The sequence below is a fragment of the Pistacia vera genome, unplaced genomic scaffold (assembly GCF_008641045.1).
Source record: "Pistacia vera cultivar Batoury unplaced genomic scaffold, PisVer_v2 Contig1144, whole genome shotgun sequence".
Taxonomy (NCBI): Eukaryota; Viridiplantae; Streptophyta; class Magnoliopsida; order Sapindales; family Anacardiaceae; genus Pistacia; species Pistacia vera.
The window spans coordinates 639,118-650,904 of record NW_022195187.1 but is presented as its reverse complement, the minus strand read 5'-3'; the positions used below and the strand labels follow the sequence as shown (position 1 = coordinate 650,904).

The following is an 11,787-nucleotide window of genomic DNA, read 5'->3' as shown; positions in this document are numbered from 1 at the left end:
TGGTAGCTTCTGGACGATGCAAAACCTTTTTGAACTTTATTGGTGCTTGCTGACGTGGGTTGATGTTAGCCCTAATTTGTTAGGCATAACAATTTTAATGTTTTACATGGTGAATGAAAACATTAAGATCTGTTATTTCTTTGTATTGATTAAATAGTCCTTTATATTTTATATTTATTTTGTGAGAAACGCTTTTATAAAAGAATACCAAAGAAAACGGTTTTAGGAAGTGGTTTTTGATTGCCTATAAAGTTTTTATTTTTCTTTTTCTTTTTTTTTTTTATAAAAAAAAATCAGAGATGCCCAAGCTAGCTTACGCGCACCTCAAATAATCCTCTAGGACCTTGAAACTACTGGCTGAGTAAGAACTCCAATGACTATTTTTATTAGAAATCAAGAAATGACTCGAACTCAAGACCTCTTAAATAATACATCTAAAAGTTTCTATCGAACTATTCGACCAGATAATCTTAATAAATCATATTAAATTGATATTAGGAATTAAACGGTGGTCCAAAAAGAAAAGACCAAAGCCATCCTTCTTGAGTCAATTATGATTTCATATTTCTGATCTAAAAACAGACCCTTCTTAGTTCAATCATGATCCACTCTTTATTACAATTAAAAAATGACAAAAACAAAAACTTTAAGAACATCAAAAACTCAGTGCAACTACTGTTCTAACCCATATGGCACCCCACAATTTATTGCTTAAAAGATTTTAAGGAACCCACAACCCAAGACTTGTGGGGTCAAAATCAAGGTGGTCTTTTATACTTTTACAAACTTTGAGGGAAGTTTATGCACAATTGCATTATAATAAGGTTGATAAAGTAAGCAAAAAGATTGGTAAAGGCAATGGTGGCTCCAACCCATTTGAGTCTCAGCTATAATCATAATTGTCCTCTTATGCTTCGTTTCTTCATCTTCCTACCTTTCATACATCTTTTTCAGGAAAAAAAAAAAAAAAGAAAGAATAGAAAGAAAAAGGCTGAATCACATTTTGACCCCAATACATTATGAAAGAGCAACTTCACCCTCTTAGTTTTGGAAACACCCAATATTACTGTCATCTTTTTAATTTAAGAGCTTAAACTAACTCGTGAAAGGGCAATTTTTGTCAATTCGCCACACATATAACATTACGGAGACAAAAAAAACAAATCTAATGTTATGAATTGACAAGACTACTATTTTACAATTAAGTTTTAATGTCTGAATTCAAAAAATAGGGGTAACATTGGGAATTTCCAAAACCAAGGGGGGATGGGGGTAAAAATGTGTTAAGACAAGATTTTTTTTTTTTTTTTTTTTTTTATATCCGTGGGGGGGGTGTTTGGGCTGTTTTGTACGTACCTCAACCAGTCCACGAGACCCATTGAATATCTTACAAACCAATGTTTCAAGGTAAGTCATAAATGTAATAGATGGTCTCAAGGTGGTTTGAACTCAAGAAGACAATAAGGGAGCAAACCTACTGCCAACCACCTCTTGGGATTAAGAAAGACACTTAGCAACTTGCAATTGCTGTGCAAATTCTTTCTTTCTATATCTTCAATTCTTGATTTCTCTTCTTTTGTTACAAACCCTTTTCAATTTCCTATCCTTGCGATCTTATAGTGGGGTTAACAATTTGGTTTAGTTTTTTGTATTGTTGAATGCTGATCTTCTAGTTAATAAAATACTAAAAGCAGGAAATAAACAATTGAAAAATAAAGCATATTCTGGCAATTCCTTTGGACTTCTTGGGATGCGTATTCAGCTAGCTTTGGACTTTTACTGAGAAAGGCCCTTTACTTTAAACTGACAAGACTCACCTCTATGTCCATATGAAACCAACGCCAAAATGACACCTTACCCAGTTGCTTTCTCACTGTGATGATGATGTAGCATAAAACTGGAAATCAGAAATAAAAAAGGCAAAGAAAATATATCAAAATCTTTTTTCTGGAAATAAGTTTGAATCATATTCTTACTTGTAATGGTGCAATTATTGAAATAGTAACTCGCATAATTTGCCTTAGCTTTTTTGTGAGTAAAGTTGATTTATCTTGCTTCTAAGACAACAAATATTTAGTCATCTCAAAACATGATAAGCCATCAAGTCTCCGGATGAGATGCTGATAATTCAAGAATCTTTTTTTTTTTTTTTTTTTTTTTTTTTTTTTTTTTGGATAACCGGGATGTCTGGGCTAACTTGTGCATACCTCAATTAATCTCCAAAGTCTATTAAACATCATACAATCTTAAAAAACCAAATAAATCACAATATTATTGTGATAAGTGGCCAAAAGATTTGAATCCAAGAACTTAAGAAATAGAAGAAGCAAACCTCCTTGATCGTTAGGCTAATCCCTTACGGTTTGATTCAAGAATCTTGATGACATCAAATTGCTTATTGGGTTAATTAACTAATTAATCTTTGATTAACAACTTACCTAATGACAATCTGTCATTTGGGTTGGTAGGGAATGTTGGGGACCCCCTTCACCCAATTCCGTTGAATAATAAAAAAATTCATGTGCTTCAAAGGAAAAGCTAATTGCATCATTACATTATATCATATACTTATTTAATGAACTGGGATTTTTTTTTTTTTTTTTACATGTCAAAAAACAAAAACAAAGAACTGATTTATGATATTGAATGGTGTTAATCCAAAGCGAGACTTTATTAGCAAAAGCCACCAAGTTTTAGGACTCTTTTTTGCTTGGTAGGGCCTTCAAGGTCAAACAAAGGGGTTCATCTTTTATTCTTTTTTATCTGCATTTCTCATAGTTGTTTACGGAAAGAAACAGCCAAAAATTTTACAAGGAGAAGTGATTGATAGATGGCAAAAATTATGTCGCTTGTGGTTGCATACTTGCATCAACTAGTCCCAACTGGGTCAAGAATCTTATCAGTAAATATAACCCAGATTATAAAATGCTCTCTCTGAGGTCAAGATTTTGGCATTTACTGAAAAAATGTATAAAAAACTTCTTCTCTCAGCTGATAAAGAGAAGAAATGATGTGGGAAATTCATCAAAATTAGAAATTGATTTGATATATTCATCTTTTTGTCTGTGTCTATGCTTGCTTCAAACTTAAAACTTGGAAAAATTTGAAATTCATCAAAATTTGAAATTGATTTGATATATTCATCTTTATGTCTGTGTCTATGCTTGCTTCCATATTAAAACTTGGAAAATTTTGAAAACTCACTACCCGTGACACTTTTTCATGCATAGGCTTAGCTGCAAGAATATTTCCTGTAATTCTACACCACTAAATATATATCTGCCACAAACAAGAGGACAAACGGTTCAATTATATTCATTTTTTTTTTTTTTTTTTTTATGACCTAAGGTGTTCGCGTTAGCTTATGCTCATCTTAAATAATCTTTCGGAATCTTAGAGTTACTGGTCAAGTAAAAGTTCTAATGACTATCTCTATTAACAACTGAAAGGAGACTTAAATTCAGAACATTTTGAGTAATATACTCAAGAGTCTCTATCAAAACACTCAATCACCTAGAGATAGTTAAGATATACAATTTCATTACAATATACAAGCCACAAAAATGCACGAAAAATCATATTGATAAGAGCAAAATGTTAACACTAATTAATTAAGCGTAAAACAAATGAAAAAGAAAGTGACAAGGGTCATCATATTAGTGATAATGTTGTATATTGACTATTATTAAAAGTGTGATGATTCATATTTTCTCAACTACACCTTGACTTGAGGGCAAGGCCTGGCCAATCAGTCTACCAATCAATTTATACAAGAAACTGCAAGGCAAACCAATTGAATACAAAGTTTCAGGTGTTTAGTAAATAGATTTTGGGAAAATGGTATAAAAAAAAACTCAGATTATTGTTAAGTGTCACACTCTAGACTACATCAACAATATTCAACATACTTGTTCGTGCGAAATGGAGCTTTTAGCTTTCATGAGCTATCTGTGAAAAGACTGCCTTATTGGATTGCAATTCTCACGTTTCATTTTCATTATCACTACTTTCAATTTACTCTTTCTTATGATTGGCTCTGTTATATATATATATATATATATATTGGTGGTGAAACATGATTGGCTTTGTTAAAAGGGAACATCTTGTTTTTCTGTAGCAACATTTTGTGTGTAATTACAATGCTAAATGGTCGAGATTGGACAGAAAATTGTTATTTTGATTACATGTTTTTGTTCTACTATGCCTTATGGGCACTCATAATTTTGTTCATTAAGGTTTAGAGCTTTTGTTTTTGTATGGAGACAAAATTACAGCAATTGGGTCCATTGTGATACTGTTATTATTTATGCAATCTTGAAAACATAATTAGAAGTGACAAATAAGGTTGGTAATCATAATGAATTCTATATTGTATTGTGTTTCTAATATTTTTTTTTATTTTTTTTAATTTAGTAATCAGGGTATTCGGACTAGCTTGCGTGCACCTCAACTAATTTTTAGTGTTTATTGAATACCCTACAATCCTAATATTTGAATTCAAAAACTCAAGGAAGAGAGCAAATCTTCTTGACTGCCAGGCCAATCTCTTGGGGTTTGTTTCTAATATTCTTGAAAATCTATAACCAAAACCAAATACAAAAATGGGAAAATCAATATTCATATATATTTGTTTAATGGGAAGAGCCAAAGTAAACGATTCACCAAGTGTACTTGCATGGCAATTTCCTCTCACCAGGCACATGGTAGGCAATATTTTCATTCAATGGAAGTGTGTAGAAGCGGTTAATTAAAATAAAACCAACAATTTCATGATTACATAATGGGCTCTCTAAAAGGGTTTCAATTTTTAAGTTGTTTTTTTTATTATGTTAGCTAATTCAAAATTGGATGAATAAAATAGGTTGTAGAACTAACTTCCCACCTCAACTTATATAGTAGACAACCACCTAACCATTTGGACCAGATTCTAAACCCTAATCTTTCCAGGAAATAAAATTGAAAAAGAAATCAAAGGAATCTTTCAACAGTTCAAGAAGAAAAAAATATCTTTAATCAACGCATATATCAATTGTTACAGTATGGATTTTGGAGGGATTTCAGTTGAAAAGCAAAACGACTGTTACAAAGATAGTAATGTTTTTGTAAAAGGTGGTATGGAAAAATGGGAGTTAAGAGTTATAGATATGAGATCTTCATATGTGAGCAGGAAATATCGGTTACATTACATGACCTCCAAAGGGGTAAAAAACAAACTCTGCAAAGTTTTATTTTTTCCTGTGTGTTTTATTTATGTTGCCTGCTGATCTAATCCGATCCTTGAATATCTCGTAAACCTTTGTTTTATATGCTATAAATAATTTAAGTTTAGGACTTGATGTCACAGTTCTTATTCAAATTATTTCTGGTTGCAACCTCCCTAACCTGATGATGCTCAGTTCACCAGAAATTAGTCAAATGACATAGAGCTCAAAATTTTTTATTGTTTTATTATAAAACAATATGCATGGATGGAAGAAAGCGAAAGAGTGAGATTTTCAGTATAATCTACGGCAACGCGTGTACAAGTATATATTTTTATTTCCAGTTTGAATTGGGTCAGCTTCAGCTAGCATGCACACATGCAAACAGAAATCCATATTTGATAAGCACGAAATGTCTTTAAATGGAAAGAGGAAACTAATGTCTTTGACAGAGGAAGCAGGGTGGCAGCAAATGTTTAGGGGAAGGGAAGCTGGAAGCCCACGTTTTTTCTAACTACAATGGCAATGGTCAATGATTCAGAACTGAAGTGCAAGTACTTACTTACAGAGAACAGAGGATGAGCTGGCTTTATATTGTTCAAGATCAGTATTTGTCTTTTTTTTTTCAAGATAGTGGGTGGGCTGATGGGTGTCTATGCTTTCACAACTTTAGGCCCAAATCCAAGGGCCTAATATCTGAAGATCCCGTAACCAGTCTGGCTGACTTCAACCCGAAGATCCATAAGTGAGAATAGGCAAAAATGAATCCCTGTGCCCGTCTAAATTTTTAACAAATTAAAATAGATAACGTTTGAAGGCGATACGAATTCACCTATTATTTTATCTTTAAAAAATATTACTTTTACAATCAAATCTCAATAACTTTCTTTTATGACCCTAACATACACAACAGAGTTGGTATTAGTCATCAACCGACGATTTTGACTAAATATAAATAGTTATTCCTTCATAAGGAACAATCATTCCTTAAAAATGAACAACCGTTCATCTTTAAGTCAAAATCATTTAGTGTCTTGGGTGTGTTGGAAGTTGTCAACAAAACTGTTAAGTTAGGATTGTAAGAAAAGATTGTGAGATTTAATTGTGGACGTAGTATTACGCTTTATCTTTTCTTCATAATTCTAATGTGTATTTGTATGCTTCCCAATCAAAACCCCAAATTTATCATTCTAAATGATCCAACATCTTGTACGGAGTTTGATATATTATTTAGGCAATATTACACTTATAATTTAATCTCACAAACTTTCTTTCATAACCGCGATATGATAACTCGCAACGGATCTCATATGTCCAATAATAAGTCCTATCTACTCAATTACAAGTTGACTAATTGAGAGTTACTACATCAGAATTATGAAAAAAAAAATTTATAAAATTGAATTATGAGTCAATCTTTATCGATATTATTTACCATCTCAACTTTTTCTTTACACGTCAAAGTCATATAAGACGACGAAAATTTTTTGATATAATTTGAGACGTGCAATATTTTTTTTAATTCTAATAGATGAATGATAGTTGACCAAAATATATTATCGTACCCAGTTCCTTGAGGGTGACAAGATAGATCATAGGTTACTGATTTAGGGTAATAAATTGATAATCCCTCATAAATGTTTGACCATTCCCCGCCCTAACCAAAAAGAGCAATTAAAAAAACACGCTTGAAGAAACTTCCTGTTAGTAAAACTTTAACAAAATTTCAGAAGAGACAATCGTCTTAAGCTGGAAAACTGCAAAAAAATTCGATATCCTAAAATTCGAATTGGATTCAAATATCAAATTTTGAAAGATCCAAATTTTTGGATTGAATACTGGATCAGCTCTACAAAGAAATCGGATATCTGGATCCGATCCGGTTTTGTCCATAACTACAAGTTTTAAGAAGTTATTTTGGGGTCCTAGATGAAAAGTGGTAAAGTATGTGGACTGTTTGAAATACGATGACAACCTTGGAGGTCAAAAGAATGAAATGCTGATGTGGTACAGGGTACTAAAAATGATGCAAAATTTTGGGGGAAAATTGACATTTTCCATGAAATTTGGATCAAAATCTGATGTCCGATATATCCAATCTCAATATTTGGATCGGATCAAAACTGAATCAGACGAAATTCGGATCAGATTTCATCTTGATTTGAATTTCCGGATCGGATAAAAAAAATGCAAAACCGAATCAGATAACCGGTTTTGCACACCCCTTCCAATTATGGTGTCAGCTGTGGCTCCTAGGCCTAGCTCAGCCAACCAAGATATGGCGTGCAAGGCATGACACTAATCTAAGGAAAATACTTTTGAGAAAAGTAGCGTAAGATGGCCTCTTTAAGATAATTCTTTTGCCTGCATTTCTTATATTATATAAGAAACTAGACAAACGGATACGGATGAAGCAAAAGTTTATAACGGAAAATTAAAAACCCACCCATTTAACAATGAACACATGACAATACATAAGCAACAGAACCCCACCAAATCAGAACTTGCTCGTTACAGCAAAAAGAATTAAACTTCACGCATTGCATTAACTCTCTCAAAATACAATGGTCATGAGAACTTCATGAACATTTGGCAATCCCTTCAAAGTTCTTCTAACTAATTATCAAAAGCAAACTTGAGATCTTATCTCTTCCTGGAGTTCTGGAAAGAGCACTTCATCCACATTTCGGTTTCTGTTTCTTGCAAGTCAACACAAACCCCTCTTCCCTCCCTTTACCATCACTCAAAATGCATCATCTCATTACACTACTTATAAACATGTTAAAGTTTGAGAAAAAACAAACGGAGACAAACAAATCAGCAGCAGATAGAAGACCCAAGTACAAGAGAATTGAGCAAATTTTTTTTTATAGTTTTGGTTCATGGAGATTAAGGTGGAAGCTGACTCCAATCATCATGAGGAACAAAAACTTCCTCTCTTGAAAAATATAACACTACCTGAAATGGAAAGGAGAAATATGATACAAAAAGCTATTAGTCAGACATTTCAGAGCACAGCTCATTTGGCCAATCTTTTACCTACAGGATCAGTTCTTGCATTCCAATTTCTATCACCTATATTCACAAATGGAGGTAATTGTGACTCAGTCAGCCGGTCCATGACTGCTGGGCTTGTAACCCTCTGTGGTTTATCATGTTTTCTACTTAGCTTCACAGACAGCTTTAAAGACAAGAGTGGAAACATCTGCTATGGACTTGCCACAATAAGGGGCTTGTGGGTCATTGATGGTTCAGCTACAATTCCACCCGAATTTGCTGAAAAATACCGGCTACGGTTTATAGATTTTATGCATGCCTTCATGTCAATACTAGTATTTGCAGCTGTTGCACTGTTTGACCAGAATGTGGTAAATTGCTTCTATCCAACACCTTCAGATGAGACTCAGGAGATGCTCACAGCATTGCCAGTTGGGATTGGTGTCATTTGCAGCATGTTGTTTGTTGTGTTTCCAACCCAGCGTCATGGAATTGGCTTTCCTCTGACTGGTAATTAAGTTTGCTCTTTACTGCTTTGAGATACAAGCCAATTCCATTCTTGTCAAAGTCATATTCTATTTTGTTATCTTTGAAAGTCCCATTGCTGAATGCTAAAAAAAATAACTAGGTTATCATCTTTTAGCATGTAATCAGTGCAGGAACATGATCATATGGAAGTCAAAAAGTAATTCAAATGAGAGAATACTTAAGAATTTTTTAATAAAATGGAAACTCAGCAAGAATATCAGTGTGTGTGAGTGCATATCCATACAACACATTTGAGCATAAGTTGTAAGAGATTATAATATATATTAAAAGGAGAGAGGTTAAATGTTGCCATTAGAAACTATTCAAGGTAAATTTTTTTTAAGGTTATTACTCAAGAAAATTCATATTCTATATATCAATAGCAATAATATTTAGTCAACTTCATGATACAAATATATGTCATATATATCCAATGAAAAGTCAGAAGCTAAGGGAAAGACCAAAAACATAATCTTTTCATCCATGATGACTTTCCAGTCTCATTCAAAGAAAATAATCGAAGAAGAGCCAATCCCACTTCCCATCTAATTTCTAGTGGAATTGCAGATGTATGGAGTCCTAAAATGATACCCATTCTTGATATTTAGCATAGAATACAGGCTTTGCTGATGAATCCAGACCCTGAATCATTAAAATTGTTCAATACTGAGAATCTATGGCAAGTTTTTGAAATGCAACAATAGGCCAGTATCAGTCTCTCATGCTTTGGAAATCTCTAATTTATGCATAAGATTACTACAGAGGCAAACTTAAAATTATTTTGAAAATAGTATCGTTTGTTGCACAACTTACAAGACAAAGAAAATTACAGTCACAGATTATAAAGAGTGACAGTTGGACAGAATGTAAAATGACGCAACCTCTTTCCCTTTCTTTCATTACATGCAGAAACAACTGTGAAAAAAGAACTTAAGCATTTCTATTTTCCAAGAGATCACACAGTTTCCCGTGTTCCAAACTTCCAATCTACGCAAGAACTTGACATTTTACCTATATGAACTCTGTAACCTGTTAAATTATTGAAAAAAGCATAAAATACTTCCAAGTTTCGCAACCAAAACATTGTTGATGGCTTTTTTATGAGAAATTCATGGTGCTGTAGGGAAGTACATTAAAATTTCACATGGTTAAAAGTAAGTTAAATGTTACGCTACACAATACGTCGCAGTTTGGAATCATGCATCTTGATTTCGGATGTCTTCTTCATGTTCAACAAATTTGTTTATTAACTCCACCTGAGCAGCTTGTCGCACTTTCTGCCTATCCCAAAATCCACTCACCACCACACTCCATGTTCCCTCATCTGGAACGCATCCATCAAGAACCATTTCATCAACAATGCGAGCAGCTTTATGAAGGTCACCTTTCTTACAAAAACATGTTATGAGTAAGCCATAAGTCCCAGCCTCGATTGAGATACCCCTAGTCCGCATACATAGATACACTTGAAATGCTCGATTAGCATCACTTTTACAAAGGCCTTGAACCACCGTATTATGAATCCTAGCATGGAGACTCCAAGTTAATCGATTTGGTGAAATTCCCTGAAGGACCATTTCATCAAGGAAGTTTGCAGCCTCTTGAAACTTGCTGATATCACAGAAACCAGTAATGATCTTTCCATATAACCCTGCATCTGGTTTGAAGCCCTGAAGCTTCATCCTATCAAGAATTTCCACGGCTTCTCGGAGTTTCCCTTCTTTACAGAGACCATTCATTAAAATACTATACGTTATCACATTAGGTCTATGACGTTTGCTAATCATCATCTCAAATAACTCCATAGCTTGTGAAGAACATCCTTCCTTGCACAGTCCATCCATTAAAGAACTATAAGTAAACACATTTGGCTCGATGCCTTTGCTCCTCATCTCTTCAAACAATCCTGTAGCTTCATCTACATTCCCACATTTGCACAAACCATGTATTAAAGAGGTGTAAGTAACAACACTTGGTGAACATCCTTTTATCTCCATCTCTTTGAACAGCTCCTTTGCTTCATCTATCTTTCCCAATCTACACAACCCATTGATCAAAGTACCATACGTATACGAATCAGGAGTGCACCAGCGGTTAGGCATCTCATGAAATATTCTAATAGCAGCATCAATTGTCCCACTGTTCTTACAAAGAGCTTTGATCAAAACATTAAGGGAAGCAACACTAGTCGGAATACCCATTTTTTTCATATACTTATAAAATCTAAATGCGGTCCTTAACTGATTCTCTTCAACAAGAATATCAAACACGGTAACGTAAGACTTTTCAGTAGGTTCGCACTCAAACTCCTTCATCCTATGGAAAACCCTGATGGCATCCACCGGGCGGTGAACACGACCATAGCCTCTACAAATAGAGAGCAATATATTTTCTTTGATGTTACAACTCTCTTTCTTCATTCTATCAAGAAGATCCTCAGCTTGTTTAAAATGATTAGCAGAGACTAATCTAGAGATCATAAGACCAAATGTGGCTTCATCATGCTTGAAACCGTTAGCATACTCAGCTGTTGCCGAATCAAATATGACAAGGGCCTTGTTCACATCCTTTTCAGCTCGTATGAGCTGCACTACTTGGGCAGGTGTTATTTGTTTCGACCATTTTAACATAGACTTAGCACCCATTACTACAATAATAATAATAATAATAATTATAATAATAATATATAATCAATATATGTAGCGGCGTAAGAGAAAGAGATTAATAAACCACAATCGGATTCACAAAAAACTTGTTGTCATCTTCTCTTAGTCGTTTCATCGAACAAGTGGTGTGCGCCGCGTTAAACACATGCAACATCGAAATAATGATTTGCGCAGGGTTAAAGAAAGAAATAATAGCTTACATACCGTAGGTCACAAACTTTTTCCCGCTTTACTTTCATCTTCATCTCTTAACATCTGTTCTCACTTTGACCACCTGAAGCAAGTAAATTAATAGAAAATGTTTGGACACAAGTGAGATTTGAATGATGGCTGAAGAACACATGAAGGAGAATAAATTTTTGATTATTTGAGATTATTGTATATAAATACCCTTT

At 33.8% G+C, this 11,787-nt stretch overlaps 2 protein-coding genes across 2 annotated transcripts; one reads left to right on the top strand and one right to left on the bottom strand.

The window, feature by feature from the left end:
• The first annotated feature begins 7,859 nt into the window (after positions 1-7,859).
• On the top strand, positions 7,860-8,822 carry LOC116145706 (protein DMP6-like). The gene has a single exon (XM_031431156.1). The coding sequence runs from the start codon at positions 8,084-8,086 to the stop codon at positions 8,714-8,716; it is 633 nt and encodes a 210-aa protein (XP_031287016.1). The 5' UTR covers positions 7,860-8,083; the 3' UTR covers positions 8,717-8,822.
• A 669-nt stretch (positions 8,823-9,491) lies between these two features.
• On the bottom strand, positions 9,492-11,495 carry LOC116145526 (pentatricopeptide repeat-containing protein At5g46100-like). Its single transcript, XM_031430982.1, has one exon. The coding sequence runs from the start codon at positions 11,369-11,371 to the stop codon at positions 9,923-9,925; it is 1,449 nt and encodes a 482-aa protein (XP_031286842.1). The 5' UTR covers positions 11,372-11,495; the 3' UTR covers positions 9,492-9,922.
• Between the last annotated feature and the right edge of the window lie 292 nt (positions 11,496-11,787).